The sequence below is a fragment of the Gallinula chloropus genome (genome assembly GCF_964237585.1).
Source record: "Gallinula chloropus genome assembly, chromosome: 3".
Classification (NCBI taxonomy): Eukaryota; Metazoa; Chordata; class Aves; order Gruiformes; family Rallidae; genus Gallinula; species Gallinula chloropus.
Genome location: NC_140087.1, coordinates 115110426 through 115133273, shown reverse-complemented (window position 1 = coordinate 115133273; position 22848 = coordinate 115110426). Strand labels below are relative to the sequence as shown.

Here is a 22848-nt window from a genome sequence, read left to right as displayed (position 1 = left end):
CTTACATAGCACGGAGCTCTGTGCTCCTCGTTCACCAAAAGGTGAGGATGATTTTTCTACATTCAATGTAGACACTATTCAAGACTTTAGAGCGATGTGTTCACTGGCTGGCTTTGCTGCTTGTGTTCCTAAGTAGTAGTATTCTCCTTGCCCGCTTCCGACACGTACACACAGTTCTCCATCCAGCTCCTGTCAGCCGCTCTGGATGTACTTCTTGATTACTACGCAGCCGTGTCGAAAGACAGGGCAGGGCATATTTGGTAGAAGTGTCCATGTGTTTGTTTTAGGGTCATAGGCTTCCATGTTGCCCAGGGCAGGCCCTTCGCTGCTAACGATCCCACCAGTGGCATAAATTTTCCCATCCAGAACCACAGCACTGTATTGGAAAAGAAAAGGAAAAAGTTAGTCTTCTTACCCCAACATTTTATTTTTAAGCTTAAAACAAACCAAATATTTTGTAACAAGGTGTAAACTATGAGTGAACCTTTTATTATCTCTGTAAAGCTTTGTGGGCATTTCTCTTCGTCCCCTTTTCTCTCCCCCAGATTAATGATTTTGTGTTCCTGCCAGGGAGGTAAATGTTGTCTCTACTTTATACAACAAAATTAGTCCAAGTGAGATGTTTCTCCAGCTCACAAATGGGATCTGCAGGAAATGCAGCAGGACAGCGTGTCCTGTAACACCACGCACACACAAAAGCAGTCTGAGCAGCTCTGAGTCCCAGCATCCTCAAGCAGTGCAAGATAACCTCCTGCTCCAAATTTCTCCTGTAGTTATCAATGGATGTTGCCAAGGGGGGGATAGAAACCCTCAGGAAAATGCTCCTTTGCCTCAGCCTTTTCTGTGGTTGCAGAGCCTGAAGCTCCTGTTGACCTGTCCTCCTTGTGCACCCAGATGGGTGGCATCAAAAGCCAACCTGGCGCATGCAAAACTGGTGGTTGGGGGATGTGATGCTGAGCAGCTTGTGGGGGGAGCTATGTGCTGGCCTCAAAGGAAGGAAACCAGCCAACCCCCCCCTGCTTTTTAAAAATTACAGTGCTATTGTTCAGACATCTCTTGGTGAGAGTGTTTAGCCTGCAGACATCTCTGGGGCTGGGCTAATCCCGTGGATTTGTGACAGGAGAGAAGATATGTAGGTGTGAAAGGTATCTGAAAGACAAACTGCCCTTCAGCCTCATCTCCTCCTCCTCCCTCCATCCTCTTAATCCCCTGACCTCTCCAGGCATCACATGCAGGGCAATGAGGGTCTGGGCTCATGTGGAAAGGGCAGGAGGATGACAGAGGCAGATGCCACCTTATCTGTGCTGCCTTCCCACTGAGTGGGGGGAAGCCAAAGGTGGGGGGCAGCTCTGCTTTTCATCTGTTGGGGAGCCCAAGTGTGACCCCCAACATTTCAAGATGCTGTTAAACTGGACGGGGTTGGCAGTGCTCCTCTGGTGGTTGGGTCCCTTCCTAAAGCAGCCGGTAGATGGTTGTGTTGGGGAGAAAAAGGGAGACTTGGAGAGTGTGTACACACCTGAGAAAAAGAGGGAGGAGAAGATGAGAAATTAATTGCAGCCAAGAAGGTGGCCTAGATCTAAAAAGCTGGAGAAGGGTAGTAACCCTGTAGGCTTGGTAAAAGCAGAGTTATTCCTTAGGCTAATTTTGGAGCAGTGGGAAGAATAATAATGGAAAGTGATAAAGGCAAAAGACAGAGCGCGCTGGAAGAGCCAGGATGAACTGAGCCTAAAATGGCACCGACAAACCCATGTGTTTCTGAAGAACACAAAACTCTCATGTCCTTGTGGAGACGCAGAGCCTGAGGTTAAAAATAAACCCACAATGACAACACTGAGGACTCAAATAAGCCTAGTCCCTGGGTACCGTCAGGAAATAGGAAATAATGAGAATCTTGTCAAAATAACTGTTAATCTGAAAGGAGGAGGAAGGAGAGGGAGACTTGAAACACTTGATTAGAGCCTATCCACAAATCAGCAGGGCTGGCTGATACATAGCCCAGGGTCCTAAGGGAGTTTGCTAATGAACTTACTGAACCACTGGTAATTATTTTTGAAACGTCAGGGAGAAATGGGGAAGAATGAGGAGTTGAGTAAAGCAAGTGTCATCCTGAAAGACGGCTCTGAAGGAGAACAAGACACCTTGGAAGGAGCCAGAGCTGGTACCAGGGAGGCAGGGACTTGTGCCAGGGCTCAGATTCCTGCAGCCACGAGGGAGCAGAAGTGCCAGGACCAGCCGACAAGGTGAATCAGATGAAAGTGGAAATTAAACCATGGTTTAGGACTTAAGATACTTGTTTGGGGGGTTGGGAAGCCCATCTCTTTACTGTACAAGTTACTATTTAAAGTAAGACCAGCTGGGAATTACAGCTTGCAATATACGGTGTGGAGAGGAGGGTCCCATCCCATGCCCGAGAAGTTCTGATATCATGGAGGGGCTGCTGTATCCAGCCCAATGAGCCTTCAGAAATGGGGCCTGGGCAGTGGTTGCTGTTTGCATTTCACTTCCTTTTCTTCGTAACGAAGCTGAAGGAAATGGAAGCTTCCTTGAATTGGGACGTGCCAAATGGAAGAGGGTCCAGTATCAGAGATGGATTTCAGTACAGAGTAGCTTTGCTGCCTTGGTTCCCTAATGAAATGCTGATTGGTCATTAAAGAAGTGCCCCTCCACAGAACTTGACTGGGAAAAAAAAAAGCAAGTGGTTAATGCAGCCATTTTGTTGGCTGAAGTAGGGAAACCCAAACCCCAAAATAAGATCCCCAAGAAAGATTTGGCTGCAGAGCTAGCAATAATGTGTAACAGAAAGAAATGCTGGCATGGAGCCTGGGGCTTGTTCCATCAGTGCTGATGATCAAGGTCCACTGCATTGAATGGCCAGAATAGCCTCAGCTAAGCTTTAATTGCCTGGTGGAGATGGCACCTCACACCAGCTTAAGAGAAGAGGACCTTCATGGCTGTTAGTACTTACAGTCTGGCCTGTCGAATACCTACTGCTTGTCACCTGAGCAGGCTGCTCTGCACAGAGCTTTTGTTCTGAAGGGGTGAAGGGGACAGACAGAGGGAGGACCCAAGCAACCACCAGCCCGTCCCAGCCAGCTGTGGGTAGCACAGCCGATGTTTGGCCTTAACTACCCGGTATCACTGCAGGCATCGAGTGTGAGGTCTCTAAGCGGGACACGGGCGCTTTACAAACTCCTCTGAAGTATTCATATTAGAGGATTAAGGAACTGGAACATCTCCCCTGCAAGGACAGGCTGAATGAACTGGGGCTGTTCAGCCTTGAGAAAAGAAGACTGAGAGGGGATCTGATTAATGTTTATAAATATCTCAAGTGTGGGACACAGGGGGAAAAGGCCAGCCTCTTCTCAGTGGTCTGTGGGGACAGGACAAGGGGCAATGGCTGCAAGTTGGAGCACGGGAAGTTCTGCACCAACATGTGGAAGAACTTTTTCACAGTGAGGGTGACAGAGCCCTGGGACAGGCTGCCCAGGGGGGTTGTGGAGTCTCCTTCTCTGGAGATATTCAAGACCTGTCTGGACGCCTCCCTGTGTGATCTGTCCTAGGGAACCTGCTTTTGCAGGGGGGTTGGACCCAATGATCTCTGGAGGTCCCTTCCAACCCCTACAATTCTGTGATTCTGTGGATCTCAGCTGCCCACATTTCTTCTAGAAAATTCTTCTATGGGGCACGTTTAGTAGCAACTCCTCCAAACCAGAGCTGCTGCCACCACAGAGCTGTGGAGTACCCATGCACAAAAAAGAGCTGGATCAGAGTTCCTCCCCAGCCCGTGGGCTTACAGCGGGTAGGCAAACATCATGGGCAAATGTCTGGAGCACCTGGGCTCCAGCACCGAAAAACATGCCTGCCCAGTAGCTGGGGCAAGCAGCTCCATACTGCAGCCTCCCATCGTGGTGCTACTGCGTCGGGGAAGAAGCGGATGCTGAATTCCACCCTTGGAAAAACTGCATGAATTTTAAGTGGTGATTAAAGTAGCTTCTGCTCTCTCTGTATGCAACTCCCATAGATAAGGTTGGCGTAAGGCTGAGCTTGTGAGTCATGCCTGAGGTCAGGAAAACCAGCGAGCTGCTCCTGCTATCGAGAAACGGGCAGCTCCAAGTACGCAGCTGGTACTTACATGTGTAGGGAACTGTGGAGACATTCAAGCATCTCTGGGGCTAAAGCGGCAGGTAGGTACTTAAGATCAATTAGGAATTTAGTCCTAGATTGCTGCTACTCTGCGGTATTAGGACAATCACTGCTAATTTCTGGGACTTCAGGGAATAGGAAACTCAAGTGGGTTCTAAAACCTTGAGGAAAGTGATTGGAAAGGACTATGCTCATTGCTCTCTCTTCATTACTGTGACAATATTTCTTTTCTCTCCTCCCTTCCATCCCATCAGCTGTAAAAACATCATTACCAAGGCTGACGTACAAAGAAAGAAATAATTACAATAATTAGGATGCGAGTTTATTGCTCGGTGCCATTAATCCTGGGAGATAAAATGATTACAGGCTGTCAGAGCCGGGGAAGGAATGAAGCTCTGCGCCGCAGAACCTCTCTGTGGGGGACACAAACCCTCTGGCAGCTTTGGGGCAGTGACCTCCCCAGCGAAGGAGCAGCCGGACCTCCATCTCTCCAGCAGCATGGGCTGGGTGAAGGTAATTGGGCAGTCATCCCATCCACTCCTTCCAGGGAAACACATCTCAGTGTTTTGCAAATTATTACCCAGTGGGCTAATGACCCTGCTTCCTGCTCCTGGGGTAATTACTGCTGTTTACTGGAGAGACTTCACCTATAGCCCTGCAGACAAGTCACACGAGGTGCTGGGGCAGCCCAAAGCATGAGCAGTGTCAGAAGACCACGGTGTCACTGTCCCCCGACACTGCCACTGCTGACCTCTGTAAAGCTATCAATCATGCTCCCAAGGAAATTCCAACAAGGCTGAGGTGCACCAAGGGCTGGTGACTATATTGAGATGAAACCTCTCCTGGTGACTTGTACCCATTGCCCCTTGTCTTGTCCATGTGGCTTCTTGTACTGAGTCATCATCTTCCTTGCAGACATCCCTTAAGTGCTGCAATACTGTGTGAGGTCCCCCCCAGCCTTTTCTCCAGGGAGAAGAGTGCTAACTCCTTTAGTCTTTCCTTGTAGGCAGGTTCCCCATATGTCTGATCATCTTTGTGACCCTCCTTGGGACCTTCTCCACTCTGTCCATGTCTTTTCTGAATTCTGGGAACTAAAACTGAACACAGTAATCCAGGTGCAGCCTTAGAAATGCTGAGCAGGGTGGGATGATCACACCTCTATCTCTGCTAGTAACAACCCTGCAGATGCAGCCCAGCATCTGATCTCCCTTCATCACCGGATTTGACTTTGGATTGCCTTTTAGTGACCTTCTTTTTAACCTGTGTGAGCAAACCTACCTGTGCTCCAGCTCAGGTGTGGGGCACCAGGGCTCAGCACGCAGGAGCTGCTGATGCTTTCGGCTGGGACCCGCCTCTGGCAGTTCAGCCTTGCTTGGTGGCTGCCTTCGCAGTGAGAGTACTGAGGACCCTCCACTTTTCATCCACAAGCATCTTAGAGTGAGAATGTCCTCTGATGGGCAGTAGTTTGGAAGCAACCCAAATCAGAGGACGGCAGCGCATCTCTTCTGAGGTGGCTGAGGCCAAGTGCCTGGGAGCATTTGCTCCAGACCTTCTCTCTCCCAGTTGGGGTGGCCAGACGGAGCACCAAGCAGTGGGACTACCAGTAAAGTTTGTTAATTTTTATTGTTATTATTATTATGATGATAAAATTTCTTGCTTAGTCCTAAAGATCACATCAGTTGTACCAGGAAATCATAAAAAAGAAAAAAACATAAAATCCTACAATATAGTGTCTCCGGTTGTAAAAGAGATTTGAAACAGCTGAATTAGAAAATTGTTTGGATTCCCGGAAACTTTATATCTTCTGAGTCCACAAACAAAGCTCCTCTCCCTCCTCAGTCCTGCCTATGCACCCACACATGCTCCTGGATTTATTTGGAGTGGTCCCCTAAGGGTTGTTAAATATTATCACTTAGATCAATGCAGATCTGCTTAGAAAAAGAAAAACAATCCCTGTGTTTATTAACGATCGGTTTCCTTCCCACCCTACGATTTCAGGAGGGCTTTGCTGGAGGTGGAACCGAACGATGCTCTCGCCTGGGTTGAGTAAGTGCAAGGATAAGAGAAGCCTGCCAGGGTACCAGTGACTGCAGGAGGCTAGGCAGAGCTGCGAGCACCCCAAAAGCTTCTGCTTAACGCAGGGATCTTGTGGTGAAATCTGCATGGTGGCTTATGATGCTGAAGTGAAAGGCAGCGCCGTCACCTCTGTGGGTGCCGAAGCACCACCCTGAATTTGGTAGCAGTGCTGAGTTGGTTGTGGCTGGGTTGGCAGCTGGGTGATGTTTGAGAGGGCTCCAGCTCGGGTGGCTGTGGTGCGCTGCCAGAGGTGTCATCTTTATGAAACAGATGAACAAGCGTCCAGATTAGTCATGGTCAATTAGGAGGATATCATGCCACTTCTTGGAGCAGGATTATTAGTGTGGGTGTTCTGGCCAGCTCCAGTTATCTTCTCCCCTACTCCGCAAGCACTTTCCCTTGCTAATGATCCGAACCCATCACGTGGCATCGTTACTTGTTGCTGAAACCCAGCACTGTTTTATTCCAAACTCTGCTGCACATCAGTAACGGCCTGAGTGCTCTGTCTGTATCGGTCACACTTCACTGCACACCGAAATCCTTCATGTCAGAAACCGCTACAGAAATTATTGCTATTAGTCTGGCGTGGCAGTTCTCATCTGCTGTCCGTGGAACACAGTCTGAGCCACACATCTCCTTCTGAATATGCTGGGAGATTTTGGTTTTCCCTCCTGGACCACAAACACTTCCAGCCGCAAACGCTGCCTGCTGAACAGACCAGCCTTCACATCTGCGGGCTAGAGAAGGAACCATGCTCGGTAATGGCTTCACCTGGGAATATCCATCCAAACAGGCTGTGCTCTAACCCTTCCATGTGCCTGGAGTTACCATGTACCTTGCAATGAGGAAGGGAATCAGCTGTGGAGTCTGTGCCTGGTGCCGAACATCAGCAGTGCCTAGTTGTTAAGCACAGGAGTCACCATGCCTCGCCGGTCAAGAGCAAGGGCTTATTTAAAAAGAAAAAGGGGGGGGGGGATGTTTAAAAAAAATCCACAAACCAATCCTGGGTTTTTTTTTCTGCTGTACAGCTCGAGTCAAGGTTTTATTAAAGATTTCCATTTGGCAGAACCATCTAATAAATCTTACTGGTTAACAGTCAGAGGAGGAGGAAGAAAATGCTTTCCTGGTGTCTGCTGGGAATTGCTGGTACTAAATTAGCTGCTCTGGAATTACTGCTGGCACCATCATGCTGCTGCTGTTGCCCCGTGGAGGCTCTCTGTAGCACACGCCTGTTTGCACGTCGCCTGCATCCTAAGCAAGCCGAATATGGAGTTTTTAATCATGTACAGAAACGCATTTGGTTTTTTCTTCCTCATGGAAAAATAAACCCTTGAAGGGCACTGCAAGAAGGGAGAGCATCCATCTGCAAAGGGAAGACTCTTCTCCCTTTGGGGAGATGGATGTCTTTGGAAGTCCTTCTGGAGTGAGGTGTCTGGTAGAGCAAGGAGTGATCATCCCAGCTTCTCATCCTCGTTGAGTGCTGTCTGACATCTTCACAGGTCCCACAAGCAAACAGGGGCTGCCAAAATGAGCTGGGGTCCATGTGGCAAAGAGGACATGCTTACCTAACATTTGGGAAATGTCAAATACCTCCCTCACCTTCACACATGGCAGATGTTCAAGGCCTGTGTGTGAACTCTGAGTTAGTTTTAAAACACTTCAGATCTATTATAGCTCCTTGCCCATTTGGCATCATCCCTCAAATGTTTAATTCCAGGTCAACACGAATTCCTTATTGCCTCCCATCAGGCTGGGCTTGATCTGAAAATGCCGCTCAAGTTGGCTCTTCTGTTGGTGATGAGCTGGAGACCTGAACCATTCATTTTGTGTTTTTCACTGAAAGTAATTTAACTTGATATTAAAACTATTGGAGTGAACCTTTAATTTTTCACACACAGGGAATTCTGCACGTTGCTTTTCCCTGTGCTCAGAGCCATCCCACTCCCCAGTCACTAGCATGCAGAAACAGTGCAGATGATAGAAAAAAATAAACATGAGGCGGTCAAGATTTTTCCCAGCAAATTCGGTATCGAGTGATTCCCGGTGAGAGGAGATCAATAGCATGCAGTTAATTTTTAAGTTGTTTATGCTGCTGCTCTTAAACCATGGTTTTTGTGGTCCATGCTAATGAGTTGAATGAGGAACTTATAAATTCACAGACCGAGGTCAGAAGAGATTCCTGTGCTTAGTTAAGCTGAGCTTGTGTACACGCAGGCTGTGGACTTTTCCCCAGGCAGCATCTCTCTTGGAAACATTTCTAATCTCCTCTTAAAAACACCGAGTGTTGGTGAGTTCACCCCCTCCCTCGCTGATTCTCAGTTTAATTATCCTTGCTGTGGGGAAAGCACTTCGATTCAAGGCTGAGATGTCTAACTTGACTTTCTAGCCCTTGTAACCTGCTACGCCTTTGTCTGAGAGATTGAAAGCTTTTCCACTTGCTCCCAGTGATCAAGTCACCTCTCAGCCTTTCTTTGATAAACTCCTTAAGTTTCATGTCAAAGATGTGATTTGCAACCTGGGGTCATTTCTGCAGCATTCCTTTGAACCTCTGCTGATATTTCCACATGTTGATGTGTGGACCCAAGACCTGCATTCATCTCACCAACACTCTCTCTTCCCAGCTTCAACTTGTTTTCCTCTCAGTGTTAGGGCTCACATTATATACCCAATATCGCACTGACCTTTTATCCACTGCAATGCAATGAGAGCTCCCGTTGCGTGGCTCTGAGTGGTCTCCTTTATGTCCTCCTCAGAGTGCCTGATTTCTAAGGGGAGTGGGGCTGCTGGGACTGTGCTTCCTCCATGTATTGCTTTGCAAGTAAAACACTGCTGATGGCTTGAGACTGTCTAACTGAGACATGTGGGTAACTGGCTAAAACGGCTCCTTCTGTGGTATTTTTTTACCCACCAAGTGCTATTCCACCTGCAGCTTTTACCAGGAGAGATTTTCTATTACCTGGATTGTTGGTAGATACATTAAACAGCACTGAAAAAGAATCAGTGCTTGCTTACTGGTGGCCTTGCTCAATGATATCTTCTCATTAACAACTACATTTTGAGATCTGTCAGTGAAGCAGATTTAATCTCTCTAATGTGTGCCTTGTTAATTCCATATAATACCAGTCAAATACCTTAGAGAAATCGCAGTATATTATAGCATCACAGTTGCCTTTAGCAGCCAGGCGTGTTTTATTAAAAAACAAAACAAAGGACACAGTTTCCCCCCCAAAAAACGCAAAAGGCATCAGGTTGGTTTAACAAGGCCCATTTTCCAGGGAAGTGCATTGATTGCTGATCATTATATTATTAGCATCTAGTTATTTGTTGATGAAATCCCAAATTAACCGCTCTGGTATTTTGCAGAGGACCAGCACGAGGCTAAGTGAGGCCACTTAGCCTGATGTTGGTACTTTGTGAAATTAATTGCTGCACTAAAATTCTCCCTTTCACCTTTTCAAAATATGGAAACACTTTGGCAGTGCCTTGATCCATCCCGAACTGTAAGAGTTATTAAATATCTACATTAGTAGTTCAATCAGCTTCTTAACGAGTTCTCTGAAGATGCTTGCGTTGAAGACAGCTGGGTTGCCTGACTTGAGAATTCAATTTCTGAGTTTGCATCTTTCCTTGCTGCCAATAGTGACCAGTGACCACTTTTGGTCCTTCACAGCAAGAACCAAAAATATACAGATGAGAAATATCCATCTGATTGGTCTCTGTGACACTTTGCTACCTCATCAGCAATATTTTTATGCCTGGTTAGGATTACAAATACGATCCCAAAATGTTTAAAGCGCCCTTCTTTTCATTCCTATTAGCACTTAGTACCTCACCAGTTCCTTCAGCCTCCTGTAGCAGCAGCCAGCTTTTAACCTATTTGTTACTGCTGACTTCCCATTTTCCCAGTTTCCATGCATTAGGATTTATTTAGGTTTTGTCATAGGTGCTGCAACTCCTTTTGGCTCAAATCTTTTCCCTTGACCCTTTCCCAGCACTTACAGACTTTGTTTTTGAAATTGTGCCTTTTCGGAACTAGATGATCTTTGAGGTCCCTTCCAACCCAAAGCATTCTATAATTCCTTTTTTTTTTGGTTGGTGATTCTCCCACTCTAAATGCGGGTTTCCAGTCCACTATTGCTTTAGGCTTTAGAAAAAAACTGTCATTTCGGGGTTTGAAGTTCCTTTGTACTGATGGACGTCACATTCTACCTAAACAAAGCCAGTTTATGAAGGTGCTTAAGCAGAAGCCAGTATTTAGGTCACCAGTTTACCCTTCTTTGTCCCACTGGAGTCCCTTCTGCAGGGCGTTCCCTTTGTGTTGGAAACCGTGGGAAGTTTTTGGGTGAGATGCTCAACCAACAGCCCTTGGTTGAAATCACCATGGTTGTGCAATTCCTCTTCTAGTGTATTTCATATAGTTATTTAACAGATTTTTGTTACATCTTACAAACCAGAAATGGCTGAAGAGCAGTTCATTCCTCCCTATGAGACAAATCAGTGATGTATCAAATATACTTGGACTTGATGATCTTAAAGGTCTTTTCCACCCTAGTCATTCTGTGATTCTGTACAGGTCCCTCCTGTTTTATTTTGCTGGTTGGGGCTCTAATCCCAAGCTGCATCGTAGCCTTTATTGCTGGTTTTGAGGAGACAAATATTATTAGCAGCTGCCTGAGCACCACAGGCTCCTCCTTATCCCACTCTTCCTCCTGCTAGTGTGAAGTGACAAGGAAGACTTGACCTTAGCGCAGGATGCACATGGCCACAGCTGCCCGGGATGGAGCTGGCTGCTCTGACACCTTTATTTATAACAAAGTTCGCTTCAGCAGCCAAGAGAGGGCACTCCTCTAATTAAGAACAGAAAGGGAGAATAAAGGGAGACACCCCCCCTAAAAAAACAGTTAAAAAAAAAAACCCAAAAAAGAGAAATTGAGCATGCTTTATTAAAAAGCAGTTTTCCCATCTGCACCAAAGCAAAAAGCTAAAGGCAGCAAGTTAAAACACGGAGGTGTTTCCCAACCATAGGACGTGGCCTAGGGAGAGCGCTGGGATAAAGGGCAGAGCTGTTGGCCGAATGTTTGGGAGACGCAGGTCTGTTGTGGGCCCAGCTCTGCCCCATCGTTGTTATACCTCCCATCCTGGCTGGTGTTTTACTCTGGTGCTCACCTGGCTCAATCCCTCTGCCCTGGCTTTGCTAGGCACCTCGAGACGCTGCTGTGGTGGACATGGCAAATAAACCCTCTCGCCCAGCGCCCACAGCAGCGTTTGATGGCTTCTCCCTGTGAAACCAATAGCTCAGCCAGTCCCCAGTGTGGGGATCCGCTCCACGAGCGGCTGGCGCTGTACAAAGCCTGAAACAAGCCCCTCTTTCTGGAATGGCCATGCAATACTTTTTAAAAGGCCTTTAAGTTCTGCCAGTACCTGTGATGGGTGCCAAGTTTTATTTTTGTCAGCCAATTTGGGAAGTTTGTTAAACCCGTGACTGGGATCAGGGAAGCGAGCCCGAAAAGCAATCAAAAGCACATAATAAATAATAATTAATACCAGTGCCTGGTGCTTACTCAGTAGTTCCGCCCTCCCACCCCCCAAGGATCTTTTAGCAAGTTAGCAAAAACATGTTCCATGTTACAGTAGTCTCTCCTACAGCAGGTATTTATCATCCTTCAGTTACACATGGCAAGCTGAGGAAAACAGTCCTGGAATACACTGGAGGAGCCCAACACACATCCCTCCCCGCGATCCGTTGTGCCTGAATGTGAAGAGACACATGAACCACAGCAGGGGGCTGGATGTGCACTTTGGGAAATGCTGTGTTCCTGACCACGCACAAAAAAGTGATGAGGAAACCACCCCCTAGATGGTACACGCCTCCCTTCCCCTCTCCCCTTCACTGTTAGGTAGCATCACCTTATTTATCAGCAGAAAATGTCAAGGCACTGGTAAGTCAGTTGTAATGGTTTTCCTCACCTGCAGAACTGCCTGGAGTGGTTCATGTTGGGACCTGCTTTAATATTGCCTTTCTCTGGGTCATAGATGGTGGTTGCTCGTGCATAAGCTCCTCCAAGAATAAAGATGAACCCATTGAGAGTGACTGCAGGAGCATATTTGTTATCTGTCAATGGAAAGCAACACTGAGATCAGTTTTAGGCTCAGGTTCGGAGCCTTTTTTTTTATTTATACATTCCCCTTGTTTATAGATAAATCACGTTTCTCTAAACCGCCAAGGCTAGGGAAAGAAAAATGAGGAAACCTTTCCTGGTTTTGTTCTTCTCTCTCCAAGTTCTCAAAGGCACTTTTAAAGTTCATCAGTCCTTCATCCCCCAGTACACACCTCCCTCTAAACTGGTAAAAGTACAATTATCCTCTTCTGAAGCCTAATGGAGTCACCATGAAAGCTCCACTCTTACACAGGAAATTAAGATGTCAAGTTGTTTCAGAATTTTGAATTGCTGCGAATTTTAACTCATATGCTTCCCATGCCCATGCAGCAGCTAAGTACAGAAGAAACCCACAGCATGGAGACACCCTTAGTCGATTCTCTTTTGTACTCTGCTTTTGCTTGTGGGAAGGTCAACCCCATAATCCAGAAGATTTTTCTGAGACTTGATTTTCTTTTCCCCTTCATCTGTCTCATAAATTCACCTGCATTTTTATTTTCAGATGCGCGAAGTACCTCCAAGCAGTCCCGTGCTTTAGCAATGAACTCTGTGTGGTTGGGGTTTGAAACTAAAGAAGTCCTTTATCCTATGTTCAATCAGAGTTTCCAAGAATGCTTTAAGACTTTTAACTGCAGCATCATTAAAAATATTAGTAAAACTAACCATAAATTATCGAATAAAATCATTCTAATTTAATTAGTTGACTTGTCCCGTATGCTGCTAACACGCCATATGCACATTATTAAATATGAGCCAGTTGGGCTGAAATTTCTTATGATGGTGTCTGTCTTGATATGATACAGGTTTTTTTTAATCAACATTTCAGTGAAAACCAATCAGCAGCGTCTGGGAACAAAAGTCAAGAAAATACATTGCGTTAGTTGAGTTAAAATAAGCCTCACAACCAGTTTGTTAGGAAGCAAAAGCCTAAGCCCTTCGGGGTGCGAAGCCTGGGTGGCTACCCTGGCATCAGGGGACACATCTATAAAAATTATCCATATGTAGCTATTTGTCAAAGCCTCTCCAAAAAATGATGTGTTTTTATGTACTCAGAAAAGGTTGGTCCTCTTCCATCTCCAGTGAAGAATCAGCCTGGACACTGTCCTGTCGACTTCTGCCCTGCAGCCCTCCTCCCGAGTATGGGGAGTTGTAGGCAGTGTGTTGGAGAGGATCTACAATGTCATCTTTATTGCACTCTTCCATCTCTGCTAACAGCCTCTATGTAACGTTGAATGGGTTTGTATGTTCCTCCCAGATCTATAATGCTATGACTGCGTCCTTTTATGAACACAGAAAGAGATGGGCTTAAACCAGCCCCAGCAGCTTTACTTTTGGCATTTGCTTTCTTCTTGCACGGCTGACGTGCAACCCTGAGGTTCTTGTAAACCCACCTTGCACCATTAAATATTTAATAAGAGATTTAATTTGACATGAGTTAAGCAAAAAGCCTATGAACGTTTCCAGAAGAGAAGCTATTTCCTTAACTGGGGTTGGAACTGGTTAAATTAGATGGAAAAGAATAGTTTTGTGGTGTCTGCTTCTTTTCCAGCTTGGCCAGGGGGTGCTCCGGTTGCACCTCACCTCACCTCAATGCATGCCCAGGGGTGCAGCACCCCATGAAAACAGACAAAACATATTAGGGGTTAAAGCTGGGCTCCTGTTACCCTGAGTATCTACAGGCATATGTCAAAAAAACACGGATGTATTAGGAAAATGTCACTGATCCTTGGGAACAGATGGGAAGAAACTAATTCATCCAGAAAATAGAACAAGGAGTATTCAGTTTCTTCTCGGTGCCACTAAGCCACTATAATTCATCAGAAAGACTTATCTGTCCTAACAACCCGTCTCACATCCCTTTCCAAATCAGACTTGCATATGTGACATTTTTTCCAGTTAAGACACTCATCAGAAATTTTCCATATTTAATTATCACATCTTCCTGGGTTGTCTTTTTTTTTCCCCCTTCGACAAGCGCTATTTCGCAGCAGAATTAAACTCTCACATGAAAAAAAAATAAAGAGAACTCAGCTCCCAAATCTCACAGGGAAATTATTTGGGGCTCCCTCAAGGCAGAAACAGCAACTTCCCAGGAGACTGAATCACTGGCTTCACATTCCTTTTTGTTAAGAAAGACAGGGAAACCCCTTGGTTATTTTTACAGTGACTTTTCTTTTCCAAATGGCAGACAGTGCGAAATTCTTTTTATTTCTTTTTTATGAGCCAATCATGTTTGATTCTCATCAATTTTTCAAGACATCACCTATCCGTGTTTTTACTGCTTTTGGCTTTAGCTACAATTTCATAAATTGGTATAAAGGAAGCCTGAAGGAGAAAAACAGAGAAATCGCTGCTGCTTCTTTCAGGAAGGTAGGAGTTCACAGCAGTCTCCTGATCCTGATGAAGATATGGCAGAAAGACACGAGGGACACCCCTCCAGAGACAGGTAGAGGGAAAGCAGTGGGCTTTGCTTTTATTTTGTTACCATGGAGGCAGAAATTGTTCATGGATACAGGGAGCTTGGAAAACTCAAGCTGTCACTGCTACGACCTGTGTGTGGATGACCACCTTCAGTCTTCAACCTCACCTCACCCCAGGAGCTACCCACACTCTTCCCTTCTTGTTGTTCTTTCCAGAGCTTGGTAACCACATGCAGACACTCAGGAGACTCCAACTTCTGTGGCTGCTCTAAGTCTTGGCCATGCTCATAGCACAAGGTGGTTGGTCGGGGGACCTAATTTTGTGAATCGGTGTTTTAGTCACTGCTACTGGGCATGAACATGAGCTCCTATGGGTCAGAGGCTTACTGTGGGATCAGCAGGGACGCCGGTTATTTCAGAAGCCTGCTGGAGGAAAGGCAGGACTGGGACAGAAGCATGGAAACAGAGAAACAGCCTTCTGCCCCCTCCAAAATTCAAGTGTTGGGGCTATCACATACAGTAATCTAGTTCAGGCTGGAAAATCTCAAATGGGGTTTGTGCAGGACAGGAAGCACACCTGAGATTAAAAGGCAGAAGAAATGGAAATAATAGATAAAAGGTACTCTTCTCTCCAAGTGGATAACATCGTAACATCATTCTCCTTTGCTGCTGCTGTGGGAAAATAGGGGAGTGTTTCTGTTCTAGGGAGAGGCTGCTGCAGGAAGGGGTACACACTCAGTGGCGCCCTGGTGCCAGAGGTCTACTTCACATGGGGTTGATAATTTAACTCACTGGTGTGCTCCTCAGTAGCAGCACTGTGCTGTGTGTCATGTGTCTCATGGCTCTTGTACCTCTCAGTATGTTCTATGGCCAAGTAGCACAATTCCACTTTGCCTTCCACGCCTGCCTAAAGCTCCTGCATTGCCTTCTGGTGAAGCACTGGGTCAGAGCCTGCCGTGGCATTCAAATGAATGGCAGCAGCATGTCATAAGGAAACAGGTTATGAAAACCAAGCCAGTCCCACATTTTTATCAGGAGGGAGAAATGTGGGCATGCCAACAGCCCAGATATAATGCCAACCGAAGGGCCTCCCTGCAGGCGCCGCTTGATGCACACGATGAAGCAGATTGGGGAAAGGAGACCAGTTAATGGAAATGAAATCTATTTTAACAGTAAGCGCCTCTTCCCCTCCCTGAATACTATGCAGACAAGCTCAAGAATGGCATAGTAATGGGTAAGATAACATCCCTCAGCCGCCGGGACACTGCGCTCTGATCCCTAACACGGCTTGTGAGGCCGAAGTGCAGATATTGCAATTAACAGCAGGGGCTCGGATGTCAGCCCTTCTGCCATGGTGCTCTCCTGCTAGCTGGTTTCTCAGAACTACACAACAGCCCTATGGTTTCCCCAAAGATCTTCCAGCAAACCCTACTCAGAGACCTCCACCTTCAATTGTGAATACTGTATTTTGTGTGGTGGGGACCTTGTGTGTCATCATGGGGCAGTTTCAGCATCGCATCTGTGGGCAAAATGTTGATGAACTGAAGAGAGCTGGACAAAGCATGGCCATACAGATGCACTGGAGGTAGGAAGTGAAGGGCAGGACATCTGATGAAAGGCAACCACAAAAGCACTGACTTTGCTGGGTGGAGGGCAGAGTAAGTTTGTGTAGGGAGAACGCATCAAGGAGTGGAACAACCAATTCTGAATGGAGGATGTAGCATATGTGGAGGAGAAATGGGTGAGGCAAAGGAAAGTAAAATGCAGGCTTACTAGTGGGAAACACAGTATGAACTTGTCATGGGAAGAAAAGCACATGGAAGGATGAGATTAAACACTCATTGCTTTGAGACTCATTTGCTAGGTGAGAGCTGTCCAAACCCACACATGGGTACCTGGGGGGAGGCACAGGCCAAGAAATACACCTGATTTTTACTGTAAAGTCCAAAAATAAATTCCTGGGAATGATGATCCATTTTAACCAAAATAAGCCATGGGACAGTGGAAGAAAAATGCACAGATGCTGCTAGTGCTGTTTTCTAGATATTTCTGGCATTCTTAGCTCTATGATTCTTCCACTTTGGTCGGACATATAACTGCAGGAGGAAACAGAAAGGGACTATATACATGGATTAGAAACCAGAAATGTTCACAGATCTTTGCCTTCTGTGTTCCCATGGTTCTCACAAGATTTTAAATTTTAATTATGGTGAAGATTAAACAGTGGTTTTCTTACAATCCAGAAACATTAATTGCAATTCCAGAAGTACAGACACCGACTGTTCAGGGTATCAAAGAATATTTTAGTGTCCTGGCATGAAGGCACAAAGTGAACTAAGGCAGTGACAAGATAATTAGGTTTCCTTACAATCACTGACTTCAGCATGTCTACGGCCATCTTGTTAAATAAGACAAAACTTGGGAACCTGGGCATGAAATACATTTTTAGCAGAGCTATATAAGACATCCTGGCAAGAAATGGAAAGGCAGGTGTTCAGCCTGTGTTCTTTACTATTGTAGGACCTTGGCTAAACAACAACAAACTTCTTAAGAGGTCAAAACACAAGAAGGAGATGTGCAAGGTAGTTTATCAGAAACATGCAATGTGAAAAGCTCCAGTAACATCAAGCTCTGGGCTCTGCTGCTGCAGGAACATCTGCCAACCCTGAAGGTGGGGAGGACAGAAGCAAGGCAAAGGATGGGTCACTGAGAAAGATCCTCCAAGCATGGATGTGTGTGATCAACACCTGGCCAAAGGCTACCAAAGCATTTATGTGCAACAGGTTGGTGAGCCTACTGTCATACCTACTGCATGCAGGCATCCATGTCCCAACACCTCCTGGCAGGTGAAGGCTAAAGAGTAAATGGAAACTGGGAGTGAATTTACTGCTTATTCCTAAAAGAAATCCAGGCAAAAGAGAGCAGGTGCTGAGCTATCTGGACGTGCTGTTGGTCTCCATATCTCCTCTGCACAGACAGGATGCCAGGATCCAGCTGCCTTCACCTCCCTTCAAATTAGCCAATAAATAAATTGCTACCCCCTTGCCATGGTTGATGCCAGTGTTGCCTTGAATTAGGCTGGAACACAATGCTTTGGAAGAGATGGACCTGTTGGGTTCAAATGCATACTGTGCTCTGTTCAACTCACTACCATGAAATGCCAGAGTCACTTGAAACAGGTACAACTGCTTTAAAATTCTCCAGAGACCTCAGCTGCTTTCAGTATGTGTATCTACTGCTGCATATCTGAGGATGCTTGGGCTGTTTTTAAATAATCCGTTGTCCTATTTTAGGTCAAACAGTTTTCACTGATCTCTGGGGGTGACCTTAACCAACACAGCTCTCCGTCAGTCGTCTCAGTTGACTTAGCTCAGAAAGACACCTTAAGAATTCACAAATCAGCACAAAAAGGCTCTGAGGCTGTCACAGGCACCCCAGCAGTGATCATATCAGGGTTTATCTCAGCTCTCTTTTGTAAAAAGTACCCCCTGACTCCTTCTAGTCCCTCTTTGTTTAGATAAATGTTGGCTGTACTGCACTTGGCATAGCATCCAGTTCTTGAGGGATACTTTACAAATACAGGTGATACTGTGGTCCTTGTAGCGCTGGAGAAATTCGAGTCTATTTCCAGTATTCCCACAGCCTGTTACAGGATCAGGCATCGCATCAGTTCAGTTTTCCAGACATTCTCCACCAGGGTGTAATTTTTCAGGCTCTGTGTTATTTTACGTTATTTGCAAATAAACTGACATTCTACATTTCCCAACAAAGACACACAGCAACTCTGCATTCCATCATATATTTTATGCCTTCAGCTTAACTAATGAACTTTGCTTCCACTAAAGCATCATCTTTTCACGTCAGCAGTGTCTTTTCTGTGCTTTTGTTAGGAAATAGCAGCACGTGTCCATTAGAACAATGAGTGACGAGCCCGGCTCTGCACGGTTCGGATGATTTTTTCCAAGCACGCGTGGTGTTGATGCCTGCTAGACAGTCTAACGAGCCCAGGGAATGATTTCTTAGCTCCTGTGGCACTCGTACTATTTTGGTAAGGGAAAGGAATACCTCTTTGCATAATGCATTCATTTTTGCAGTACGCTGCGAGTACAGGAAAAACCTCATCCTGTCAGTCAGTGGATTAAATGAACGGCAGCAGCTGGAGCCACGTGATGGAAAAAGCCAGGCAAGAGGGCTGTTTGCACCGCTGTATTACATAAACATGACTTTTGCCGGTTAACGCCCTCCCGCTGGGTGCTTCATGCCGCATCATATGCATGTCATGTTATGTTAGGCTGGACACAAACAGCAGCGAGGGAGTCGGAAAGCAGCAGCAGTGCTGGCTGCACCGGGGAGGCTACAGCCATGGCTGTACCAACTCCTCATGACCTGATCTAATAGTAATTGGAACAAGCCATAATAAGAAGAGCGGCTTATTTTAGCTTGCTGAATATGCTTAGACATTACCCCAGCACCCTGCAACTGCACCGCTGTAATTTATTACTTGCCACTCCTATTGCTCTATTAGGATCAATACTGACACAATGATTTTTTTTTTTTAAATGAAGCAGCTCATTGCACAGTTTCAATGTGACTAAGAGGTTTAGGATGGTGAAGCAGTGGAACAAGTTGCCCAGAGAGGTGGTAGATGCCCCATCCCCGGGAGCATCCAAGGTCAGCTTGGATGGAGCTGTGAACAATCTGATCTAGATGGGATGGTTAAATGATCAGGATGTCTCTACTCATTGCAGAAGGGTTGGATTAGACGACTTTTAAAGTTCCCTTCCAACCTAAGCCATTCTATGATTCTATGATGTTATGATTCTAGGACGCAAAAGCAAGTCAACCCAAAGCAGCTTCTCTGTGATGACTGTGTAAGTGCTGTTTCTTTGGCCACCTGAGTACAGTCAGACTGAAGGCAGCCCACAACCATCCAGTGCAGACCAGGTGGCGCAGGCTGACTCTCACCCTGCAGTAACGTCCTCATTAAGCTGGACACTGAACCCCATTTCCAAAAGAAACCCAAACACTCAGGGTGCAAACTGTCATAGAAAGCAAGCAGGGTTGCAATCTTCTGAGTGCTACCTTAATTTTGGAAGGAAGTCTGCACCTCTGACCTTGGTTAATAAGCTGGAAAGTTTGGCCTCTTGTCTTCCACTTTATTCTGTAAAATTGCTTGGTGAGCTCGATGGCATCATAAACACAGTTTGAATAACCTAGATGTCTCAATTTCAGCCTCTGAAGCATATACAACTTTGGACACTGATAAATCCCAGATAAGAATGACTGCCACTTCCCAAAGGACAGGCAGCATTTTAACAAACCCATGAGTAATAATCCATTAACCGAGTAGTTTTGTAAAACCCCACGGAGCAAAACATGATGCCAAGATGAAGTTTCACTGCACTTTGTGATTTTTTGGATCTAAAATTACTAGTTGTCCATACCTAATAAATGCTTTCTTTTCTCCTCTACTTCGAACTCATCACTTCTAGCTGATAACAAGCTGTATTAATGAGTGACAATCACCTTCAGTAACGATACAGACAATTGTCTCTCTCATAGATAATATACCATGCCTTTTTGCCAATCTGTGTAAACGTATCTCCTTTCACCCCCTCAACTCATTTGCTTTCCACAAAGTCAGTAAAATACCTGTAGCACAATATTTCTGCTGCAATCCAGCTTTACTCTGACACCACGCATCCCTTACCGATCATCGGAGACTCTATGAAACTCCACGAATTAGTCTGAGGGATGTAGGACTGCAAGACCCCCGCAGCTCGTCCGGCTTCGTTCACCCCACCGAAGACGTAGATCTTCCCACCGCAAACGGTCGCGGCAGCCGAATGAACGGCCTTTGGCAGAGGAGCGATGGTCTCCCACTGGTTGGTTATCGTATCGTACCTAGGATGACAGCAACCGGAGTGAGCTGAGATGATGCAACGCTGGGCAGGATAGACAGGCAGAGAAAGCAGGCTGGGATATAAGAGAAAGGCAGCCTGACAAGCGGAAGAAAAGCAGAGGTGGAAAAGTGTTTTTTAACATCTTATAAACTCAACCGCTTGGTAAACAGTGTAATTAATGCTTTTTCTAAGCTTTTAAAACATTGAGAAAAGCCCAGAGAAAGCTGGTTCTATTTTCTCTATATGCCTCTCAGATCTCATTACAGTCCAAGCTAAAGAAACTCAGGACATCTTTGTTGAGATGTCTTCCACTAATTAATTTCTATTAATGAGTAGACAATGAGATTATTCTTGCAAATCAGTGCAGGGATATCCAATAGCAACCGCAGGCAGGTGACTGTTAATGTACTTCAGTTGTTCAGCTCGTGGAACCCAGCTCACCTGCACCGTAACGCAACACGATGGCTTTTTTTTTTCCCCAGTTACACACATTTTGTGCCAGAATAAGTTGCTTCCATTTAATTTTCACTGTGAAAACCCAACTACTGTGCTTCATTTCAGGATGCTGCAAATGTTAATGCCGGCATAAGATTTCACCATTGCATCCATATTTGACATGAAGCAAACAGAAGAGAGTATGCGTGAAAGTGCTAAATTAAGTTTTAAGGTCATCAGTATCTGATTTAATTAAGCCATTGACCATAAGGGATGTGCAGTTAATAATCCATGGCTGAAGATTCATTTTAGACAATGTCACAAGTACAGACGTCAATTTTTTCTTCTTCTTTTTTTTTTTTTTTAAAGATAATGTGGCAGGGATCCAAATAGCTGCTCGAAAATGAGTCCTGGAGACAGTGGAAAATAATGTGATTTTTTTTTTTTAGGCTTCTATATTTCCATGTAATGGCACGTTCAGTCAAATAGGAGTTTCCTGCATAGTGATTATTCAGAATTGTTTACCGCAAGAACAGAAGCCCTTATCACCCATTCAGGGCTTTCGCTCTTTAATATTAGTGCTATGCAATATGCAAACACGAAATGAATCCATGGCCATGAAGCCATCTGTAAAAAAAAAGATTTAGTGACAGGGGAATTCTCCCTTTGCAACACGTCCCTCAAAATCTCACTGCCCAAACATGGGAAAAAATAGAAGGGACAAAAGATCTAAATGGTGGCAACGGCACAAAATAATGTGCTTAATGCAAATGCATTAATGAGTTTCCAAGTAATAAAACTGAAAGTAATTAACACACTCATAAAAATGAAGCAAAAGCAAGAGGGAGGCAAACTTTAACTAAAAAAGACAAGGAAAGTCCCTTTTAATGAGCATGGAGAACTGCCTCGTACAATGCTCTAAATTAGTTACCGAGAAATTAAATTCATCTACAACGAAGTGATCAAAGGGGAGAAATAGAAAGAGATTAAACAACATGGTGCTGGGAGCATTCAGGGCAACACAGCTCTATTGGGCTGGTCAATGTTTGGTGCCAAACCCGCCTGCAGCTGCGTGTCTGATTGCCCAAGCAGCTCCTCCAGGTGAAGCACCACATGCAGCATCTCCTGCACCTGCCAATGGCACTTGGGGCAGTGGTCCCTAGCAGACAGGCAGAAATGTTGCATGATGCACAGTCTCAATCGTTGCTTTCAGGTCACGCTTTCCTCACTGCAGTCATCTGGGATTTGGTAGTTTAATTATTCGTGACTTATTGTATAATAAAACCCACCCCATAATTGGGCAGAAGTACTTGCAGACCACAGCTCCCAAGACTGATAAGTTCCTGCTGATGACTTTCTGATCATCCTAATGAGTTTTTGGGAAGGAGGGGTTTTACCCTTCATATCTGCTGGGAGATGAGTGTGGTTGAGGACCACATAGCTCACACTGTGCCCCAGGGGTCAGTGCGTGGTTCGGTCTTACTCAACTACTCATCAGTGGTACATCTGCTGATGACACAAAGTGAGAGGAAAGGCTATTCAGCGAGACCTGGACAGACCAGAGAACTGGACAAAGTGGAACCAAGTGAGATTCAGTAAGGGTGAGTGTAGGGTCCCGCACTTAGGGAGGAACAACCTCAAGCACCGCAACAGGCTATGGGATGACCTGCTGGGAAGTAGCGCTGTGGAGAAGGACCTGTGAGAACTGGTGGA

At 45.6% G+C, this 22848-nt stretch overlaps 1 protein-coding gene across 1 annotated transcript in view; it reads right to left on the bottom strand.

Annotated features, from left to right (window-relative positions):
* Nucleotides 1–155: 155 nt before the first annotated feature.
* Nucleotides 156–22848, bottom strand: part of KLHL29 (kelch like family member 29) — a gene marked incomplete at its 5' end in the record, with an annotated part of 253744 nt that continues 231051 nt past the window's right edge. The window contains 3 exons of the mRNA XM_084261767.1: nucleotides 156–376; nucleotides 12187–12331; nucleotides 20508–20701. Of these exons, the coding sequence (XP_084117893.1) occupies nucleotides 193–376; nucleotides 12187–12331; nucleotides 20508–20701 (523 nt within the window). The 3' untranslated portion in view covers nucleotides 156–192. The remainder of the gene's footprint in view (nucleotides 377–12186; nucleotides 12332–20507; nucleotides 20702–22848) is intronic.